The 23843-nt window shown below is 39.3% G+C and overlaps 1 protein-coding gene across 1 annotated transcript in view; it reads left to right on the top strand.

Moving 5' to 3' along the window:
• Positions 1–412: 412 nt before the first annotated feature.
• TMC1 (transmembrane channel like 1) overlaps positions 413–23843 on the top strand; it is an 81907-nt gene continuing 58476 nt past the window's right edge. The window contains exon 1 of the mRNA XM_086869785.1: positions 413–422. Within this exon, the coding sequence (XP_086725911.1) occupies positions 413–422 (10 nt within the window). The remainder of the gene's footprint in view (positions 423–23843) is intronic.

Below are 23843 nucleotides of genomic sequence, written 5' to 3'. Positions count from 1 at the left end.
AGAAAGTGTCTTGTGCAGCCTGAAGAGGCTATCACAGAAAATCTGTCAGAGTAGTAATCTCTTTCTATATGAAAGGGAATGAAAAAAAATGACACAAAAGCAAACTGGAAAGAGAACAGAAGGTGAGGGTTGCATGTACTTGAACATCATACAGCAAAGCTCAAAGTTTCAAACAAATATAACAGCAAGGTTACATTTGTAACCAGGGAACCAACTTGTTGTGATGAAGGTGATGAAGGACAGTGTGGGTGTAGAAGAGGCTTTTGTTTTTCAGACATAACCAGAATAAAGGCAACCCTATAGCACTCTGCCTTCCTCCTACAGATCAAGAGAGTAGCTCAAGATACAGACAAGGGTGTCTAAGTAAGACTGACCACCGTGGGAGAGCAGCAGAGGTGAAGAAGTGGACATCATGTCGATGGGTGAGAAGTGCTGGTTGAAAAATGCACTGGAGACCCCTTGGTGCCTTGGTGAGAGGGGGAGAGGAAGGGGGAGGCCCACTGAGGAGTCATTGCAGGGACTTCACTGCATCTTGCCATGGTGGGCTTACTTCTACTTATTTCAAAAGTGCTGCAGAATGGGATTCCTGGGTTAACTGTCTACATGTATAACTAGCCCCATGTTTTATCTTTTTTTTTTTTAAATCATAGATTCTGCTAGACATGTTCAGATATTGCAAATATCTGCTGAAAGGAATGCTTTTTTTTTAAAAAAAAATAAAGTTGTTGTGAGGAGAAGAGAAAATGAGGTGAAAAAAAAGGCTAGTTCTAACTAACTGAATGTCAAGATTCTTAGACTTAAGTGAAAATACTTAGCAGTATTTTGTTTATATAGTATAGATGTTTTTGTGCATCCCATTATATTTCTAAGCTGCATATCCTGATAGCCAAATCTATTCTTTCTTTCTGGACAAGGAAGGACTGTCAAGTGAGCCATTTATTTACTCTGGTTATTAGGGTACACATTTTTTAGCTGTGTAAAGAACAATAGTGTATCACAATTACTTTCAAGAGTAATGAAGTTAATCTGCAGCCTCCTCAAAGCAGGAATTTTATGGCCTGTGCACTGTTTGACAGAAGAAGCTGTGGCAGAGCAGCATTTACTTGTGATGCTATCAAAATTCTGGTAATAATCATATATTTTTAGTTTATTGAACCTTTTTTCTCTAAAGAATTAGATGTCTGAGGTACTGTAAAAATATAATCTGCCCTGGGAAGGGCTTTTTCTTTTCTGTAGTGAATTCAATGTTCAGAGTTCACAGATTTAAGGATTGCAAATATTTTGTCTCCCACAAAATAATGAAAAGCAATAACTGATAAAATTTTCTAGGTAATGAAAAACAATAACTCCTAACCCTACCTCCTTGTATTTTTATATTGTTGTATTATATTGTAATGCTCTAACCAAATTTGCTGGACACATTTGTGACTCTCTGGATGTGCCTGCTGTATAATATCCTCTTAATTCCAAGATGCTCATTTAAGGACTTGCCTAGTCTATTAAGATCTGAAAGAATGCAGGTTTATATTACTGGGGAGGATCTTTCATTCTACCAGTGCTTTCTCTTGGCATTTGGGATAGGTAGTGTACTTTGGTCAGCAATTGCTGGGGTCATCACACCCAGAAGCTCTGTATCATCTAAAAGGGAGTCCACCCACTTCTGGACATTTCTCTCTTAGGTGAAGAGCCAACTTTGCTGCCATCAGCAAAGAAAAGGTTGTTCTGCTTGAAGGAACCTCATGAGCTGTGAATCATCCACATGAGGAAAAATCAGGTAGATCAACTCAAACTGGCTGGATAAATCATTTTTTTGAATGGACAGGAGAGTGCTCCTGTAATCCATTTTCCAGTGTTGGTTATGGCTGGCAGAGAATGGTAACAACCAATCATCAACCAGAGCACCCATATTTGCCAGCTAATAATCTCTCTAGTCCCCTGAATAATTAGCTTTTTCTTTTTTTTTGTTTTCCCTGAGCTATCTGTGGCCCAGGAATACCAAACAAAAGTCTTCTGTATATATGAGTTATCCCCATATAATTTGAATTTTCTGCTGTCTTTCTGACAGTTTATGCATGGTTAATTGCATTTGCCATATTCAGCCAAGCTGAGAATGAACTCTAAGTTAAAATGCTCAAGTAAGTCACAACGTATTTGGTTGACTGCTTAGGTAAATTAAATACAGGCTAATAATCTATTTTCTTGAAATCTTAGAAGAATGTTGAAAAGAGAAATGTAAGAGCTAAAGTCCACACATAGTCAAACATATTTTTATCAAGCAGCCACATACTGAAAGACCATCACACTCAAGGCTGGGTTTTCTGAGTGTCTGTACAGGTTAAAATCCAGTAGAATAAATTGGTTCTGTTTGCACACAGCAAGGTCCTTTGTGTTACCACTGCTCTTCTTGTCAGTGCTAATAAGCAGATGCATTACCCAATAGTCCTGATAATTAGTCTATCATCAGAAGGAGCTGGTGTTGCAAGTATGAGTAAAGATGAGGAAGATAAAGATAACTCATTTAGAACAGGAAGGGCAATGTGCTTGATGACTATCATCACTGCACTTCCACTCTACAGGGAGAAAAATAGGAACAAAACACAGGGACAATTTAAACTGCTGCAGGAGATTCTACTGGATGCCTAACAATAAAAAAACCCAATCATTTACATTGTTACATTTTCTAGGTTACTAGCTGTGAGAAGCATCCATTTTCTCTGCAGTTGCACCGTCGGTGTTAGGTTTAATTTCTGATCAGTAGAGACAGTAATTGAGGTCAAAGCCTCAAATTGCAGTGCCAGTTTGTGTAGGTGTTTTCCTCTTTAAGAAGCTACTCACTGATTTATTGCTTTCCTACTGTGATCCTCACTGTTTTTCTATTTAGCAGTTGTCTTTTCTGCAGAGTAAATAAATAATTGATCACCTGGAGATTATTTTTCTGTACCTGTCCCATGTGTGATATGTAGAAGCAACTTAAACATCTCAACAACTTTACACTGTTATTTCAACTTAAAAAAAACCATCCAGTTGTGTTTTTTTTTCCCCAGAGAGTCATATTGTTGAGATCCTTGAGGCTATTCAGTTTTGCAACTTGAGGAAATAGGTACCCATTTCCAGAAGACAGGTAGAACATTTTTCAGCTTGTTGACATGATTATAACTGCTGGGGTTTTTTGAAGAATGTAATCACATTACATTTTAAGTTTTATTCTGCTTTTTTTAATACCACCTGTTACAGACTCCCAGTAAACAATAAAAATACATTATGTAGTTCTTTAGCCAGGTGTTCATTGCTACATTTCCAGAGAATGAACTTTTCCTAACTAATCTTCGGAAAAAAAAGGAAAAAAATAACGTTTAATAGAAGTTTTCATTTTGTAAAGAAACTTTGATTTAATAAGCATTTCTTTTAGCAGTGGTGCTGTTGTTAAAGGCTGTTACCCCTTGCTTGTATTCTCAGCCTCTACTTGAATAGCCTTAACTCCCCCCACCCCATTTGTCACAAGTGAAATGAATTTCCAAGCCAAATTTGCCTTTATGAATGGGGTTAGCTCAGTTTAGTTACATACACTCTCAGTTTGAAAGATACAAACTTGATTGTGGTTACACTGGCTCAGTTTAGAGAGCTCATCTGGAGCTGGAAAAAAGACAAAAATAAATATTTCACAGACAAATTACTTCATGAGTTGTAACAACTGAAGAGCTGAAACAAGGACACGGTGGAGGCTGAGCTCAGGCTGGATATCATGTAACATGGCTATTCTCATTATGTTAATGAAGAATATTAAAGGTAAATGTCAACATTCTGCAAGTGAAGAATAGAGCTATATTAATTTTCATCACTTTTCTGAGCAGGTGCTTCAGTAGCTGCTGTCCATCCCTTCTTTCAGGCTGCAGATAAGAATATGAAATTTCTGTTAGCTCAGAAAAAGGCATGTGGTACACAACTGTTGAAACTCAGTATGCAAAGTTATGAGACAGATTTCAGCCTGAACTGAGGTCTTCCCTTCTGTCCCTAGCTTAACTACATTTTGGGCAGGATTTACAAAGTGGGGAAACTAGTGAAGGAGTGGTTGGAACCACCAGTGTTTTAATGGACAAACATAAATGAACATGCTTTGGAGAGGTTTTTGGTAGCTAAAATCCAACTGATATTTAATTTTCAGAAGGTGCAATTTTATCTTGGTGTGATTAACTTGCTTTATTAATTTTCTTTCTGTGATTTGTTTGGAGAGTATTTATCAAATATTTCTGTTTATTCTTCAAATGGATTTACTTGGCCTCTCAGCAGATGATGAAAAGTTTGATGAAAAGATCAATAAGAAATAGGAAGTCTGGTGTTTCCAAACACAGAAATGAGCTAACCTTTTGTAAGATGAAAGCTTGTAAACATCCAAAAATACAAAGGGTACTAGCAGTTTGAATTGCTGTTTCTCTCCTCATTCGGAAAAGCTGTGAAATGATAGCTACTCTCACAACAATGTAGCAACTCTAAAAGGTGTCCTGTAGCTGGGAACCAATTAGCCAGGTGAGGTGATCCTGTTCTAGAGAGAAAAGCTTTCTAAAGGTACTTTTCTCAGAAGCTATACGAGAAGGCATTTCAGATGGCTCTTGACAATAGAAGATAGGAGATGCCTTGTGCTTCTTAATTCACAATACCTTGTGGTTTTATTTGTTCTTCTCTGCCTACTTAAAAGGACAGCCACATGTTCCCGTATCAAGCATTGCCATTCTCTAAATAACGGCTATATTATTTTCTTTTTCCATTCTGAGTAAGTTTCATTTTTTGAATGCAGGTAGGTTAAATTTATAGTTTTAGGTCCCATTTGATGTGACTGCTTTGTCAATGGCACTATGATAGGGAAAAGATGAGCTGCTTTGATAGAAAATAAACATTCTGTTAGAGTGTGGAAGGTTTCCTTCCCTGTAATGTGGTTTTGTAAATTGGAATTATCCAGTATGGCTCAGGAGCACCACTGCCCTTCCCTACTAATGTCCTAGTGAGGTGTACCTTGTGTGGCTTTACAAAAGAGATAAGGCCCTAATGATTGCTGTGACTCCAGTGAAATCAAACCCAGAGAAATTGGATGAGTTGTTTTTATGCACACACTGGAGGTTTTCTTGAGATGTAGATAGATCCATTTCTAAAACAGACTTGTTTTGGGGATAATTTCTCCTGCATAAAGTCACTTAGTAAAAACAAGGAAATGAAGATACATTGGTTTGTGGTACATGAGTCAGTGCATGGAGCAGTTTTGCATACGGGTAATATTTGAGCAATATGACACAAAGAAAAGGACAACTTTTAAAAAAAATTACTAATAGAAGGAATAATTTTCTTTAGGAGGCTGGGTGAATGAAAGGAAAGCAGAACCACAACTCTGTTTACCACTGGAATTGTTTACTTATTTGAAGTTGCAAACAAGTATGGATTAATAATTTCTGTATTTTCTTGCTTTTATTAAAAGAGAAGAAGACAGTGTGAAGTGAAAATCTCAATATTTTATATATATATATATATATATATATATATATATATGTATATTTCTATATATAACAGGCTCAGAAATGTCAATTACTGTTGTAAATTTTAGGTCTTCCTACAGCTGATGAGGGACAATGGAAAAGGGTCTGAAGGATAAGATGTATTCTGAACTACACAGGTGTCTAGGACAGATTTGTGTGCTCTTTATGGCTGTGCCTAAAGCGCCACATGTCATTTTGCAGTCTTTTTCAATTTACATCCTTCCCTTCACAACATTGGTTCAACAATATAATATATAATATAATAAAGCTTCACAATCCTTTTAATTTTTCTTTTTCTTGTTTAATGTTTTCTTTTTCTTGTTTAATCTAATGTGTAGGTGGGGATTTCTTACAAACCACAATACAGTGTAAAATCTGAGCACACAGTCTTCTGCCTAAGAGGTGTAAGGGCCTTATCTCAGAGAAACTAGACAGTATTTTAAGAACATTATTAGAAGTCTTGCTTCAGGCATATTTTTAACAGAAGTTTTCTGTGTCATAACATTTGGCACGTTACAAACTACTATCCCTCATTTATCTTGTCAGAAAATGTCTAAATCAGATAGCTGAAGATCTAGTGAATAAATCCAAAAGCATGTGCGTCCTTCAGGCTTTCTAAATTTACTAAATGCTGTCAGGTTGGCAAATCAAAATTGTTAGTCTAAGAGTCATACCAAACAGGGCACAAGAAGAAAAAGGTGCATCATATTACCACAAAGGCATTAGCCATATTCAGCATGAATACTTAAAAAAGAGGGAAATTAGGCTTTTCACATAGTAGCATTTTCAAGCTATATGAATGTGCCAACAGGTATCTTGAGAACAAGAGCTACTGCCTGAGCCCTGGTTGCCTGTGGTCTCCTGTCCTGCAGGACCAGGCTTAGTGGAATAACAGATTATTGTATGCACAGAGTCTTCAGCTCCCCTAAAATGAATTAATTTTGCTTAATTCAGCTGGACTAACATTTCAGGTAATCTAAATCACACCAAGACTAGTAACTTCATCAGATCCCTTTTCTTGTCCATATCATATAGTAAAACATCTTAGCTTTTCCTCCTTAGCTATTATCTACTAACAGATAATTTGCTTTGGAGATAGCTCTGCATTCATCATTCAGCTTTGCCTTATGCTCACCCCTGATAGAAAGCCAGGGAGATGTGACTGGTGCCTCTGCCTTATCCTATCCAGTGTTCCCAGAGAGCCTGCAGCCAGAGTGACCTGGTCTAGAGAAGGAGGGAAGGATGACATCAGTGACCACACTTCTCTGCAGGCTAACACTGAGTTCAGCTTTAGAAATTTAGAGTATGAGAAGGAGTATTTTGCTAGCAAAGACATAATAAGTAATTAAAGAGTGTGTGGAAAGGAGATATTTTGAATATACCCCCCCCAAGTTTATTTAATATGCAGACTAATTAAGAGCATCTTCTGCTATCAGCTCCAGGGAAATATATTTCCTTGTTTAAAAATAGGTTGGTAGGAAACCTGGTAGATCCTTGGCTACCTGATTGCTTTGTTTGCAAGTCCAGAATATCATCTGGAAATGAGAAATAAAAAAGTGTCAAAGGAACTGGAAGAAGTTATTGTGCTAAATTAATTTACTGGTCCTTTTTTTTTTTTTCCCCAAGAGCAATATAAATTCTCAGGTTTTTCAGCCTGAGAATGTTATAATCATGTGATGAATTTCTTGTGTAATCCAGAGCAGATAGGGGAAGTAGTCTGCTGTAAAGGATGGTTTCTTACTGTGGGGAAGTTCCCACAAGATGTGGCTCTGATGGCAGCTTCACATGTGATGGAGCAGACACCCCTACTGTGTCCGAGTTGAAGAAAATCATTGGAAAGCAGCTTATGCTTCTCTTCCTGTTTTTGTTCACTTCATCCAGCTGCACCAGTCAGAAACCCTGTCATAACATGAATGAGTCATTTTCTTACGTTACTCGATATTTGTTTTGAAGTTCTGACACAGATTTGAGCACCTGACTTCTTCTATGATGACTTGGTTTTAAAATCAGTTGTGGAATTGTTGAACACTGGATTTGAGGGGTTACAACAGGTGCCAGCTCTGATCAAGCAGAGAGACATGATCCATGTTAGAGAATGGAGTTAGTCTCTGGAATGGCTCAAGGATTTTTCCTGCATGGTGCAGTGATTCTCTGTCCAGAGTCTGAAAAATATTTTGTGGTCCTGAGGCATACATAGGGACAGCATTTATGCATGGAAACAGACATAGAACTTGTTTCTGTAGCCTGCCACTGAATCTCAGCCAGGGAGACCATCCAAGGTGGAGAGATGGAAACAGGAGGAAGAGAAAACTTAAGAGGCCCTATCAAACAGGATTTTTTTCCAGTGCACATGCTCCGGCTCAGGGTGTTAGAAAGGAGCTTTGAAAAATCCCATTGCCTGAACACATGAATGTCACAGGGTGAAAAAGATTGTTTTGGCCTTTTTTTTTTTTTTTTTTTTTTTTTTGGCACGTATAAAGCCAAACTTCTCATTGCCTCTTGTAGAAGAAAAGAGCACTGCTCATTAGTCTATGTAGGTGCTGGTTTTGTTTTATTTTTTCCCACTTTCTAACAGTCAGTGAAAGCATAAAGGCATCAAGAATGAATAAATAAACAAACAAAAGCAGCAAACAGGAGCCACATTCTTGATTCCAAGTGGCAATGTGTGACTTTTATATTGGGAATCCCACTTATTTCAATAGAGAGATTCCCAAGGGTCCAAACTGCCCCTGCTCCACCTTTCAGCAGGTCTCACTGTAACTTGTGGTGGGTTATCCTACTGTGTCCCCACAGGATCTCACTGTGGGGATTTTCACTCAGGAAAAACTGGCACCAGTTCCTCAGTGGAAAGCCTTCAGCTGGCCTGTGTATGGCATGCACGGCATGGTGAGCAGCAGGGCTCAGCAGAGGCTGGCTGTGGCTGAGAAATCTGAGAAAGCTGGTGTGGCTTTTCCTCAGGGATCTATCAAATCATGAGGGCAATGTACCAGGCAGGGACATCTGTATGCTGTCTCTTCCAAAATGAATGTTGGGAGGAATCAACAAGCAGAGCCGCTGGTTCATCAGGCTGATAGGGGTCAGGGTGTGAAAGGGCACCTAAATCATGCATGGGTTGATGGACAAATTAATGAAAAAGAATTCTACTGAGGACTGGCTAATGCACAGTGACTGTGTCAGGTCTGGGAGGTGTGTGAACTGGAAAAGGTGAGAGGCTGTGAGGAGGGCACAAGAGGGAAGAGTCTGACATGCCTGTGTTCCACAGCTGGAAGTGCTCTTGTGGCCACAGAGTTTATAGCCACAGGCAGGAGGGACCTTTGGTCCAGTCCAGGAGAGCTGTTCTTATTTATATTTATGCAAAAGTACAAAACAAATTTTGAAATAGCAAACCATCAAAAGAGTGGAGTATTACTTTGAATAATGTGCTAGGAATATTTTTGAAGATGGCAAGAATGACAGGGGATCTTGTTTTTCCCAATGTTTTTTTGTTCTCTGTTCTCTGCTCACTCATCTAGAATCTTTGTAACATGTTTATGCATAGTCAAGGATATTGACATTGCTGGGAACAGTGGGGGTTATCCATTGCAAATGGGTGACTTTCCCCTTTGTCATAGGGAAACATTTAAACTCAGAATTCTTGTACGGGCTCTTAACATTGAATCACACATTATTTTTTAAGAATTCTGTGAGATAGAAGGAAGTTAAAAAATGTAGGTGGAATGGTTTCCAGAGGTGACCTCAGGCTTTCAAGAAGCCTTCCCTACGCATGTTTTAGTGATTGTGATTCACACTGGAGCGCAATAATATTTGTTAGTGCCAATGTTTTCATGAAAGCCCACTGATTCAGGGTGGCTCCATGTTTGGGTCGTCAGCTGAGAATGTCATTGGAAACTTCCTCTAATTAAGTCCCACTAGCTTCAGTGGGTGTTAAGAGCCTCTCTACATAAACATGTGAGTCTCACTGGCTGTTCTGCATTTTAATGAATATTTTCATTTGAGCTCTCTGTTCTGTCCTGAAGACAAACAAAGGTGTCTACAGGACAGAACAGCTTTATTTTCCCTCACACATGCCTGTGCTATGCAAACTGTCCGTAGAATGTTCCCATAGCCTTAGCTCACCTAAAATTGATTTAGGTGAGGTCTCTGTCAGGGCATGGACAGTCCAGCACAGTATTTCCTTGCCTCATGAGGCAATGAGTAACGTAGCTACACTTGGCACCCTCTACAAGAGTGGCACTGCTCTCACATGACAGATCAGTGTGGTTAAAAACAGGAAGGTCAGCTTCCATTTTTAAACTATGGGGCTCTGTACAAACACTAGGATATGTGAACTTGTCATATCTAGTAGTGATCAGTGCAGTTAAATGATGCAACTGGCATAATGTCATGAGCTGGTAATTAATCTGAAGCCCATTTTACTTACCATGGCTGCTCTCTTTACATTGACTCACAATAAACCAACATATATAAAGAGAGCCATGATACAAAATGCTTAAATTATTTGTTGTGACAAAACAAAACCCATGTGCTGGATTGTTTGCTTTCTAAATTATGAGAAACCAGAGACAGAGCACAAACCATAACTCCTGGCTATGGTTTTGTTCTGGTGCTTCCTGCCAATTAGGAAGACAGCAGTTTCTTGAGCATACCCTCTAAAAAAACAGCAGAGTGTTGATCACTGTCAGCCTTGCACTACCTGTGTGCCCTGCCCTGGTTTGATTGACTTGCTGACAGCAACGATTTAATTACCCTGCCAGGCACAGAATGCAGGTTGCAAATGGTGTGTGTGTATGAATAAATTACTTCTTAATGATCAATGTAAAACCAACGAGTAGAGAAACTGTCATCAATAGTAGGACCATCTCTGTTCTGTGCTGTACAGAAAGAATACAAAAAGATAAAGTGATGATGCTAGCTCATTTATATAGATACTGAAATTTGAGTTATATATATTCACAAAGTATTTAACCATTATAATAAATTATATTTTGTGTTATTTTTTTCACATTTGAATTATATAATTAAGCATGTGACATTTTGACTTTAAAAATTAACTTTATATGAATTAATTTTAAAATTAACTAATTAAAAGTAACATATTAGTACAAAAAATACGAATAAAAATATATCGTATCCCATCAAAAGTCAATCTTTTTGTTTGAAAATATGTGATTTGTGTAGAATTTTTTAAACCTAAATTATAAGAGAAGAAAAAGGAGTGGAAAATAATAATAGTAAATCTCTTTTAAGAGACTAAGCTGTAAATTAGTTAAGACAGAAATATATTTTAAGTTCATCATAAAGCCTGAGTAAAATGTTAAAATAAGGAAAAAAAAAATTGCCACAAAAGATCTGAGATTTTCTCACTGCTGAATTACATGGCTTGTATAGGTTCAGAAGTGTATTTCAGTGGATTTAGATACCCAAAACCAGAAAAATGACACGGTGAATTGCAGTAGTGTCCTGTCATCAGTGTGGGGACTTCCACAAACCTCCAGTGTCTAATTTGAACACCCTTTTAAGCAAATAGTAGGGGTTCTCTCTAGTCATTGGCTGTGACATGGTCTGTTCTTGAAGGGGGTTTTGCCTCTGCTCTCTGGCCCTTCTCTCACTTGGAGAGGGCAGTTGTGCTGGGGGCCTCCTGGGCTGCCTGTGCCCTGCTGTGCTGTCCCTACAACAGATGTCAGGGTGTCTGGAGTCCCCCATGAGGACCAGGGCTTTTCAGTGTGAGGCTGCTCCCATCTGTCTGCAGAGGGCCTCATCCTCTTGGTCTGACTGGTCATGCAGTCTGTAGCAGAGCCACACTATAACATCACCTGACCCTGCCCTCCCTTTAATCCTGACCCAAAAGCTCTCAGCTGGTCCCAAAGCCATCCCCAAGCAGAGCTCCATGTACTCCATCATGACATTGACATGAAGACAGATACCCCTTCCTCATCTCCACTGCCTGTCCTTCCCACACATCCTGTGTCCATACACTCCAACGTTGGAATCATAGGAGTTATGCCACTACATCTCTGTGATTCCAGTAAGATCTCAGTCCTGCAGGCCTGTGCATGTCTCTAACTCGTCTTGTTTGCTCCCCATGTCGTCTGCATTTGCATGGAGGCATTGAGATAAGACTCCCTAGGAAGCTGACTTACTAACTGCAGTGGCTGGAATTCTTTTGAACTGCCTCAGCTCTCCTGCTGACCTGTGGTCCCTCTCTGGACTGTGAACATCTGTTGCTGGTCCCGGCACGGGACTGGTAAGAACTGGATGGATTGAGGTTCCCCTCTTCTGGCAATTTTAGTTTAAAGCAACACCATTCCTCTCCACTCCATTGCTTTGTTTCTCTGTCTTAAACTGATAACTTCTGTTGAAAGGAAGGCAATAAAAAATATTCTTTACAATTAGAACAAGTCAAAAATGTAAAGAGAATTTAAGCCTTCAGAAGGACCTCATTATTAAAGTAAAAAAAGGAGAAGGACAAGACATGATATGTTGTGTAAAAGAGTTTGGAAGAAACACTATACTTGACAAAAAAACCTCATCCCCTCCCTAATTTTTTTTATTGATCCACTACACGAAGCACAAAATTCAAGAAATACTTGATTTTTTGAACGTTTTAATGTCAGTTTCTTCATTAAAGGTATCAGAATTTGTTGGAAAGTGAAGCTGGGCACTGCAGGCTGCATCTGAAGTGCATTGCCTCTGCCCTCTTAACTACTTCAGTACAGCCCAAAGAGTGCTGCTCCACAGGACATAATAATGGTCAGGTGTAATTTTGAACCCACTGGTGTTGGTAAAAATAGACTCCTTAAGGAAGCACTTCAAAATGTTGAATCCTGTCAGAAGATGAGAAGGGTCTGTGCATTCACAGCTCAGATACCCTCTTGTCATTCTTCTGAAACACTTTTCTCTGTAAGTCCTTGCTGACTCTTGTTCACATGAACATCTTGAATAACTGATTCCTGTAGCTTGTCCAGCTGAAGTGAAGAAACTTCTGTGGTTCAGTGTAGAGGCCACAAAGTCCATGAGTACCCTGGGGACTGTGGAGACTTCCAGGAACACTTATGCTGACTGCTAGGGAGATGCCTCTTTTCTGCATGTGCACTTGAAACATCACTAAGAGATTCATATTTTCCTTTGCAAATGATAAGCAGCACATAGCATCCTGTAGGCAAGTAAAGCAGCAGGTGTTACATTCCTTGTCAGCCCCAAGAGGAGTGTTACACATACTGGAGTGCCATCTACTGGCTCTTTTCCTCTGTAATAGGTAGATAAAAGTGCCAGCTTTGTGTGTGTGTGTTACTGCACCCAGGACTGTAAGGTAAGTTGCATCCCAAGGATGACCCCTCACTTCTCCCACTGCATCCAGGGCACAGAGCCCCAGAGACTTTCACACAGCTCCTAGACCTCCAAAGCCTTCATGCTGGTATTCAGGCCAACACTAAACATACCTCAGCATCCTAATTCTTCTGTTGTAATGGTTCTTCTGTCTCCTTACAATTTCTTCTGCCTTTGAAGGAATCTTGGGAGAGAAGCTCAAGTGCCTCCACTGAAACATGCAAACACTGTACACATAAGTAATGGTAAAACAGTTAATTCCAGAGTCACAGAAGCATAGAATATTTCAGATCAGAAGATAGCTATAAATATCATTGTGCATCTCCCTGTTCCTCTCAGGACTAACCACGAAACTAGAGCATCATCCATAATCTCCTTGACCTCTGTTAGACTTTGTGCTGTGACTGCTTTCCAGGAAAGCATGTTTCAGTGACTGACAATGCTTTCAGTGAAGAATCTTTTCCTAAGGACCAATTTGAACTTCCTCTTTAGCAGCTTCATTCCTCTTAAGCAGCTCTGGTTCCCAGAGGGGGGAGGTCAGCATCTCCCCCTCCACAGCTCCACTTCAGTGGGGTCCCCCTCAGCCTTCATATCTCCGAGATGCACAAGCCAAGTGACTTCAGTGCTCCTCTTAAGTCTTGCCCTTGAGTCCTTTCACCCTCAGCTTGGTCACCCTCTGAATATACTCCAGAGTTTGATGTTCATGTATTGAAGTGCCCAGAACTGACATGAAATTCAAGGTGAGGCCACCCCAGAGCAGTGTAGAGTGGGACAGTCACGTTCCTTGACCAACCAGTGATTCTGTGCTTGACGTACTCCTGGGAATGGTTGGCCCTTTTGGCTACCAAGGGACAGTGCTGACTCGAGTTCAACCTGCCACCAATCCAAATCCCCAAGTCTCTTTCTGTTGGGCTGCTTCCCTGCCTCTTATCCCCCAGTTTGTACATATGCCCAGGATTTTTCCATCTCAGATGCAGCATTGCTCTTGTTAAATTTCATGATATGGTCCATGAAAGCTCAGCTCTCTAGTCTATCCAGATCTCTCTCTAAACCTCTCTATCCTCAAAGGAATTCACAGTTACTCCCAGTTTAATATGGTAGGCAAAATTATTGAGTGAATTTACATTTGGTTCCTGTGTCCAGATGATTCATAAAATGCATTAAAGAGCACTGTCGTTAAATGCTAATCTGCTCCAACCCTGATTAATAAACCCTTTGAGCCCAACCCATCAGACAATTGCTCACCCAAAATATCATTGACTTATCCAGCTGTGTGCTGGTGAATTTATCCATAAGGATACTCTGAGACACATTACTAAAATCTTTGCTATAATAAAAAACCACACATTTCCTGGCTTCTCCTAGTCGACTACCTGGGTAACCTTGTCATGGTTCAAGGAAATGGACTTAGTTGAGCAGCACTTTTCCTTTTGCTAAGTCATGCTGGCTATGACCAATGACTTTGTTGCCTCAGTGTTTTTCAGTAGCTCCCAGATTACCCTTCTCCATAATTTCATCAGGCACTGTGAGTCTGACAGGCCTGTAATTACCAGCCGTTCTTCTTGCCTTTCTTGAAAACTGGGGCAATGTAGTTCCAGCCCACTGGGACATCTCCAGACACCAAAGATGTTGAAAATAATGGAAAGAGATTGTGTGATGCCATAAGCCAGCTCTCTCAGTACCCAGGAATGAGCACTCTTGGAGTGACTTATGTGCATCCAGGTGATGAAACAAGTTTTGAACAAGTTTGGAGTTGACAGAGAATGTATCTTTCCCCCAGTCATGGTCTTCCAACACCAGACTATGGGGGCATCAGGGCCCTCCATTGGTGTTGAAGACAAGAGCTGAAAAGGGCTTTAATGTTTTTTCTTTGTCTATGTCCCTATTTATGACCAGTTTTTTCAAGCAACAGACCAGTGTTATATCTGATCCTCTTTTAGCTCTTCAAATACTTGTAAAGCCCTTTTTGTGCTGATCAGTCTGAACTCCAATTGAACTTTGATTGCATGCAGAAGAAACAGTTTCTTTGTACATCAGGGGATTGATGTAGTTGTACTGTCTCTGTTTTCAACATCTGTACACCTTCATTTAGTGCCTAAATTCTGGAAGCAGATCCCCACTCAGCCAAGCTGGTGTTCTTCCCTGCTGTCTTGACTTCTGACACTTTGAAATTGCCTGCTCTATAAAATTGTCACTCATAAGAGTTGTCAGACAAGCAACCAGCTTTCATGGACCCAAGTAAGTTCAAAAGCAGATCCTCAGAGGACCTTACCAAGTAGCTCCTTCTGCACCCTGAAGTCTGCTCTTCCTATATCCTCTTTATTTTCTTTCCCCTTCATTCTTACACAAAGGGTCTCCACAGTGTGTCCTCAGCTGCAAGAGGGGAATTTCAGACCACACAACAGAGATGGACAAGACATTTGTTTCTTTGTGCAGAATAGCCAAATCTTTATTCACATAGCCCATATTTATATGATTATCAGAAAGCACTGTGTTTGAATAAATTGGTCAGAAATTCATTCAAACTCAGTTCCTTGGTTGGTAAGGGCTAGTGTACTCGTCCATCAAACTTTTTTTTTCCTAGAAATGTTTGCATTTTTGTCTTCTGGGAAGTAAATATTTCACAAGGGTGGAATTTTCCTCCCCTCAGGTGGGGGAAATCTATCTTCTCACAAGAATAGATTGATATGCAAACTGATTCTCATTATTATAATTCTTTTCTCACAGGAACTTCTCACTAGCTTAGACTAAATAACAAGGCCTGATTTTACGAGGCCTTTCTTTTGTAAGGTTTTACCTATATGTAGCAACAATCCATTACATAAAACACCACCCCTTCACCTTACCTGCCCTGCCTACGCCTCCTGAAGGGGGTTGTAACCCTCCAGCAAGGCACCCAGTTACAGGATTCATCTCAACAGGTTTTGCTTTTGCCAGTGATATGCTTTCTCTAGGACTGGGCCAAAACTTCTACCTTCTCCTGCATTTTCCTTATATATATTTACAGTGTTGAATAGGAATCTTCAAATGAAATAGAAGTCTTCAAAATCAAATCTTCAAATTTCATCTTCAGATGAGATAAAGCATATAGATCCCCTTGCTTTCTTCTGTAGTTTTTCTTCTCTGAGTGGTACAATTTGTGCACATAAGCATCCATGCACTGTTAGAAACACTAGCCAAAAAGTCAGGTTTGCAGGTCATAGCAAAAGTGGACTGTTTCCAGTGGTTATATCTACTTTTAGTAGATATCTCTTTATCTCCTGTAGTTAGCTGCTGTCTGGGCGTCACTTTGAAGTTATTTTCATACAGTGAAACAAAAGAGTGCATTGTTTATATCACTGACAGATTGACCCAGAATGGTATTTTATCTCTACCATCCAAACAGTTGATTAATTTAGATATAACAAGTCATGGAAAGAACAGACATAACTGACACAATGCAAGATTAATGCAGTTTAATTTCAAACTCTCTCTTTTGCTGCTTTTAAGCGAAACATCTGTTGAGTGGTCCACTGTTTTCCTAAGTAATGAGACCGTGACATTCCTTTGATGCAGCTTTTGCTGCAAGGGGAGCCCTTGCATTAAGGTGCAGTTGGTTTGCATGCATTGCCATCTGTTGACAGCTGAAACTGCAGATCCACAGGAGGGGTCACAGAATCACAGAATAAGCTGAGCTGGAAGAGCCCCATCCAGATCATTTAGCCCAGCTCCTGGCCCTGCACAGGATATCCTAAGAATCATGCTGTGGGCCTGATAGTGTTGCCCAAACACTCCTTGAGCTCTGTCAGGCTTGGTGCTGTGACCACTTCCCTGGGCAGCCTGTTCCAGTGCTCAGCAGCACTCTGGGTAAAAAAACCTTTTCCTGGTATCCAACCTAAACTTCCCCCAACACAGAGTCATGCTGTCTCCTTGAATCCTCTCGCTGGTCACAAGAGTGAGGAGATCAGGAGATCAGCCTGCCCCTTCACTTCTTCTTGTGAGGATGTTGGAGACCACTATGAGGTGTCCCCTCAGTCTCCTCCTCTCCAGACTGAGGAGACCAAGGCACTTCAGTCACTCCTCACATGGCTTCCCCTCCAGACCCTTCACCATCCTTGTTTCCCTCCTTTGGATGTTCTTTAACAGCTGTTAAATAACAGCTGTCTGTTCTGTATTGCAGCACCCAAAACTGCCCCCAGCACTTGAGCTGAGGCTGTCCCAGAGCAGAGCAGAGCAGAGCAGAGCAGAGCAGAGCAGGACAATCCCCTCCCTTGCCTGGCTGGAGATGCTGGCCCTGATGCCCCCCAGGACACGCTTGGCCCTCCTGGCTGCCAGGGCACTGCTGGCTCCTGTTCAACTTGCCACTGACCAGGACCCCCAGGTCCCTTTCTGCAGCGCTGCTCTCCTGTCTCTCATTCCCCAGTCTGTGGGTACAGCCAGGGCTGTCTCATCCTAGGTGCAGAATCCTGAGCTTGTCCTTGTCAAACTTCATATGGTTGGAGATTGGTCAGCTCTCTTGTTTGTCAAGGCCTTCCTTCCCTTGAAGGATTTGATAGCCCTTCCAATTAAGTGTAATCTGCAAGTATTCCCTTGAGTCCTGGATGCAAGTTGTTAATGAAGATCTTGAAGAGCACAGGGCCGAGGATGGAGCCCTGCAGTTCCCCTCTAGTGACTCTACCAGTGTCTGATGTTGCTCTGTTACTCCAGTGTCTGTTCACTGGAGTTATTCCCACCAAAGTGTAATCCAGATTTGTGTTGGTTTGACTCTGTGTTGTATGCATGTATGTATGCATGTATGTATGTATGTATGGCCAAAGAGTGATGGAAATAATAAAATCATAATTTTTCTCCACTTGTGCATAAATGAGGAGCATTAAGCCAATTAACATAATTTGACAGACATGAACATGTGTGTGTGTGTAAAACTTCAATTAATGGGTGAGTGTTGCATCACATAATGAAAACAAGTATGTGCTAATAGAATTATTATTTTTTTCCCAGAATTTGACTGAGAGGCCAGGACTCTGCAACATGGCATGTTTCCCACAGAAAATGGATGCTGAAACCTCCGAGACACTAAGAAACTTTAGAAAGAAAGTTCTTTCCATGGCTCATGGCTGTCTCACCTCCTCTTGGGGATAATTAGAAGGCTGAGCCAGGACTTGGAGGACCAGGAACACCACAGATTTAAAATGTTGATTGAGGCATTTTATCACTATAGTGATGGAGATCTTTGTGCTCAGGAACACGAGGTGGAACTTTTCCCAAGGATCTTGTGCTGCTAAATGATGACACAATACTTTTGTGCTGAGACACATGGACTAGGATATTCTGAAAAAAAGTCTTGCCTTTGTTTTCCAGCAAAAACCTAGTGAAGAAAAGCTCACTAGCATGTCATAATGGTGTAGTTTTTGGTAAGAGTTTTAGAATGTTAGCTGATAATCTGAATTTTATCCAAATCATAGGAACTTTAAGACAGGGTTTAGTGTCTGTTACATTTATCGGTGTTTTTTTCCCTCAAAGGATCTTTTATGTTGCAAATAATTCTTTTAAGAATACTTCACTTTATAGCTTTGATTTTGAGGATCATATGGTTTTATGGTTCCAAGCAGGTATTTCAAGCCTCAGTTTGTGTGTCCAGGGTTTGAGCGCAGTAGTATTTTTCAGTCATGGAAATAAATCTGGAGTTCCTCAGTTGGGTACAGCCACAACTAAGTAGTAAACGTAGTTATTTGAGCAGTGTGCCCATTTGTCAGCAGAGCACGTGCTGTAAGCAGTCACACAGGCAGTCTCTGCTGCCGTTGTGTGGCTATTGCTATACATTAAATAAATTGCCATACTGCTGGATATTATTAAAGAAAGCAGGTCTTTTAATGATCATTCATTCAGCCATTAATTTTGGCTAGAAGAAACACAATAATATGATTCTAAGTAGAATTATTACGATTCTAAGTAGTACTATCATTACAGGAAATATATATATATATGCATATCTTCACATGAAATTCCCAAACACTTCCAGTTAAAATTTTCAGAAGTGGTGCAAAGAGCAGAACATATGGATCTGTAGAAACTCTGGTAAATATCTCCTGTTCAAGTAATAATAATAATAATAATAATAATAATAATAAATTAAGAGAGTTTTAGTGAATATTTAAGATTTTAAAGTGTGTTTTGAGGTAATAAGACATTCCAATTTTCCAATTACTAATAGAGCAGGATAGAATCATTGACCAAGACCAATTAGGATAGATTTCTCTAAATCATATCACCCAAACATCTTCATTCATATCAATTGATCAGAATTTTTTTAATAGCTTCTTTGGGAGACTTTTGATGTTTTTTTCTTTCAACACAGTTTTTTTGTCTACTATGAGAATCCAATGAAATTTACATCCTACTGTACTTCTAGATTAAATTCCAGTTTTTTAGAAAAATGTGAAGTACAGTATTTCAGAAATGTCAGAGAAATTACAAATGGCTTTAGAAACAGTAGTTGTAAAAGTGTGTTGACATTCCCTGCAGTTTTTCTTAGTTGCTAGATTTCCTTTCTACAAGGGGCTCAGATCTTAACACAAATAAAGCTCTCTCTACAAGTAGATTTAAGCTTTATCTGTTTTCTCAGTCAATGCCAGTGAGGCATCAGAAGAATGTTACTTGTGTTCCTGTTTATGGCATTCCCAAATCAGTGTTCAACAGCTGAACTCATTGACTTGAGAATTAATATTCTAAAAGAATGCAAGTCAGCTTTTGGAAGTTTCTGGCACAAAATGAATCAATCTGATTTGTCATCTGACTGTGCCTTTCACCCTTACCAGGGACCCCCCAGTGCCTGTCTCACCTCCCTGCTCTGCTGGTGCTGCTGCAGGCTGGTGCCCCAAGGGGAGGTTTTGACCCCCATCCCACGTCAGCCTCCTGCTGATCCCAGATGTGATTGGCAAAATCGTCCACTCAGCTGTGAAAAGATGTGGGATAATGAGGGTAGTAGGCACAGACTCACGAGTTTATGTTGTTCAGATTCATCTGAGTCATTTGAATGCAGAGTTAGGGCAAGATTGACATTAAGTAGTACATTAGAATGAAAAAGGCGTTTCTGCTAGCATGGTGGCAATGCTGGGCCTTCAGTCTGCTTTTATATCTACTTCCAGGACTCCCTGATTTTGTCATGTCCTTCAACAGGCAGAATTTTGCATGCCTCTAAACAAAACAGCATTTAAAAATCCCATCCTGAAAAGAGTAACCTTTAGCAAAGTCTGTTAGAAAATAATTTATTTTCCTATGTTTTGCATGGAGTTTAGAAACGGAGGAAAAATTCACTTTCAAAAATGTAAAAATTGACATTCAGTGCATTTCATGGTTGTAGAAAGGGTTTTCAGATGCTATGTGGAAGTGTGAAGAAGGAAATTACAGTGGTTCTTTGTGCATAGATTGTGGCACTGTAACTTAAAAGCTGTTTACAAGCAAAATTGGTTTTTGCAGATTTACTGAGGTGTCAATGTTTACACAAAACATGGTTAAGTCATCATTCTTTGGTGTCACTGCTCTTTTCCTGGGATGGTTTTATCTGTTTGGCAGATGGCTTCATACCTTCAGCAGGGTGCAGACAAGTATGCAGACCAGACTTTCCATTTCTTCTTCATTATGAGTTTTCAGCTGAAGTAGAGATAATTGTGTATTGCCATCCTCAGCTTTTGTCTACCATGCATGCTTCAGCTCTTGGAATATATAGTAAGTGTTTCTGACCAAGAGATGCAGATTTAAACAAAGGGAATAAAATGTGACATGTTTGCCAACCATGGAAGCTTTCAGTGTTCAACAAAGTCAGGACTAAGGCCAGCTCTCTAAACATGTCTGCTCTTGGGACTATTTTGATATTTTTTTATTTATTAATAGAATTTTGTATTGCTCTGATTTAATTGCTATTGTATAGAGCTAAATTAAAGTGGTTTGAGATTTTTTTTTTGTTTGTGTTCTAGTTTGTTGGTTTGGTTTTATTTGGTATGGTTTTTTGTTTATGTTTTTTTCCTTTCAAGCTTTGTCTGCTCTAAAGAGAACTAAGTGTAAATGAAAACTGTTCTCAATCTCTGACTAGCATTTGAACTCCCATGGTAAAGGGAAATCTAGCACATATCTCCTTGCCATGTTAACTCCAGTGGTAAGTCTCTCTTCAAAGGTTTGCAGCCTCTTCCTGTCTCCTGACCCTGGCTGCCCTTTTCCACATCATGTCAAAATTTGACTGTTTCTTCTTGTGCTAATACAATTGTCTGTGGACTGTGCTGTGGATGGGATCACTGCACTAAGCTGATTTAAGAAACTGATTATTTGCTTTGATTAGTGATCCTGTCTTTACTGCAGCCTCACAGTGACATACTGATGAAGGCAGCAAGAAGGGAAACTTAACAAAACATTTAACTCTTCAGCCACAAATATAAACTACAAGCCAGACTGGGAACACTAACAAGTTGTACTGTGATAAAAGTGCTTAATGAAATCTGATTGCTGATTGAGTCAGGAGACCTTGAGAAACAAATGAAACTGAATGTGCAATTCACATATGTCATAGCAAATATCCGTCCACAGACAACATTCAGACTGCATGTATAATTCTTCTATTTATCTTTTTAAATATTGCTTTTGCATCTCTGATTTTTATGTTTTGCAGGTTTTTAGGGTAAGATTGATAAGCCAGCATTCAATATTTGTCCCTTTTCATATATCCAATAAAATATTTTCCAATGTGGCTAATAGATGTGAGTGAGGTATTATTAACTTTAAATTCTGAAGAAGGCTCATAGGACCAGTGCTATGGTCCCATTTTGACTGCAGCTACAAAATATCTAGTTAGAATTTTTTGACTGCTTCTTTTTGCAAGTACTTGCAAATCCATGCTCATCATTCTTCCCAAGATGTTCTTTTTTCTATTATTAAAGAAGCACAGAAATCTACCAACTGAATCTTTAGAACATGATTATTACTTTTCTGAATAATTGAAACATAGTGTAACTAGGGATATTCAGACATAATTTGAATGTTTTCTTAAATTTCTTGTTTTGTATTAAAAGCCTTTCTCAAGTATATAAATCCACAGGATCTAGGATATTATGCAATGACTAATATAAGAATGCAGCAAAAGGGAACATGTTCAGAAAACATGTTTTATAGCACCGAGACTCTTACAATTGTAAAGGCAAACTTAATCTCATGGGGAATATTTCAAACATATGAAGTTAATTCTCCAAGAGAAAGAGCAACATGTTTCAAAAGAAAACAAAAAAACCCAGCTCCTTGCTAAAGCTTGAAAATAAAGAGATAAGGCAGTCAGCCTCACTGGATTAATAACCAGAAAAACTTCCTTCAGACAAATGAATGACAGTTCCCCACCCAAAAAAAGAAAAAAAAAAAAAAATAGCTTTACCAGCCCCGTGTGTAAGAGGATCCAGACATCACTCAGGAGCACTTGAGAAGGTAGGCTATTCTACAGATGCTTACACTCGTTTTTAGCTGGGTCACACTGAAAGAATTTCAGATGAGGAGTTACGGTGGAATTATCTAAGTACTATTAGATACTAAGTATCAATTAAGTACTTAAAGCAAGAATTGTATTTTCATTGCTGTTTTATTTGTAAAATATTCTTTCAGATTTTTACTTCCAAACCTGACTTGTCTTGTAAACTATATTTTGGCTTTCTTTCACTGTTAGTTTAGATCAATCTGGGTAAAACTGGTAAACTTAGGGTGTAATATCTGGATATAAATGCAGAAGCAAGAGTCTTAACAGAACTGCAAGGAGGTGCAAGTGTAAACCAGCAGATATATCAGAATATGTCTCATTTTGCTAAGATTTTTTAAATCAGTGTCAGGCTGTTCTATTAAAGCTGTGGAATTTAAGCATGCCTATGGTAAAATCTGACTTTTGTGACAGAAGAATAGTCTATGTAACTTCCTCCACCTGCAGAACTGTAGATGTGTATGCATCAAGAAAGCATACCCATGCAGATGCTTCTTCCGCAGTAAAGCACTTAAGCACTTAAACATTAGTGTTAGTCATAAGTAAGTCCATTGCAGAAAAGCTTTTTCAGGAATAATAATAAAGAAGGTGAATAACTTCTTTTGATTCTTTTAATTCTAGTAAACTAAACATTCATGAAAGATTTATCACTTACGAAATTAGTATCTTCTTGTATTTCAGTGAGTGAAACTTCACCAGCGCCATCCGTTCAGTGGCGAGCAGGAAGATATTGTGGTATGCTTCATCTTGAACCACTCAGCCTTCAGGCACTCTCCTGTATATCCAGCACCTGCAGCAGCCCTGTGAAGTACCACAATGACTAAACAGGACAAGTCAACAGAAGGAAATGGTAATTACAAATATAACTATGCAACTTAAGCACATATTTGTTTTCTGCATGTAGCTCAACAGAGTGAAAATTCTGTTTTCTGCTACTTCTTTTTAATATAAAATCTTATTAGTCACAATTCATTAGCTTTTGTTCAGAAATGTGTTTTATTTGGAAGTTGACTAGTTGTAGCATGGTAGTGTGGCTTTCCACTGACTATAAATCAAAAGATTGTGACTAGTCCTGTTACTTGACTTGCACTTACATATAGTTTGAAGGCAGGACTAAGAAAACAGTGCTATTTTGTATCTTCTGTAAGGTGCACAGAAACAATGACTCCTTTTCTTAGTGCTTTCAGTATTTATTATGAAATGTCAAACATTCTTCACAGAAGATTAACAGTACTAATACTAATATTAACAGTACTATACTAATACTGCACAGTTCTGGGTCTGAGAAATGTTTTCATAGGATAATAATGCCTAATGGCTTATTCTGGCAATGTGCAAGTCTAATTGGGAAGTGCTCTCAGTTCTCGTGAGCAGTGCTACCCTTTCAAGGTAAGGATCTCTATTGTATGCAACAAGCATGATGCTTTTCCTCTTCAGCATGGAAGAAAATTTCCTTGTTCTTTAGGTCTTGCTAAGTACCAGGGCAGGTACTATTGAACAACATTTTC

Source organism: Cyanistes caeruleus, chromosome Z (genome assembly GCF_971803275.1).
Source record: "Cyanistes caeruleus chromosome Z, bCyaCae1.hap1.1, whole genome shotgun sequence".
NCBI classification, from domain to species: Eukaryota; Metazoa; Chordata; class Aves; order Passeriformes; family Paridae; genus Cyanistes; species Cyanistes caeruleus.
Note: the sequence above shows the minus strand (reverse complement) of the source record. Positions and strands in the feature narration are given on the sequence as shown.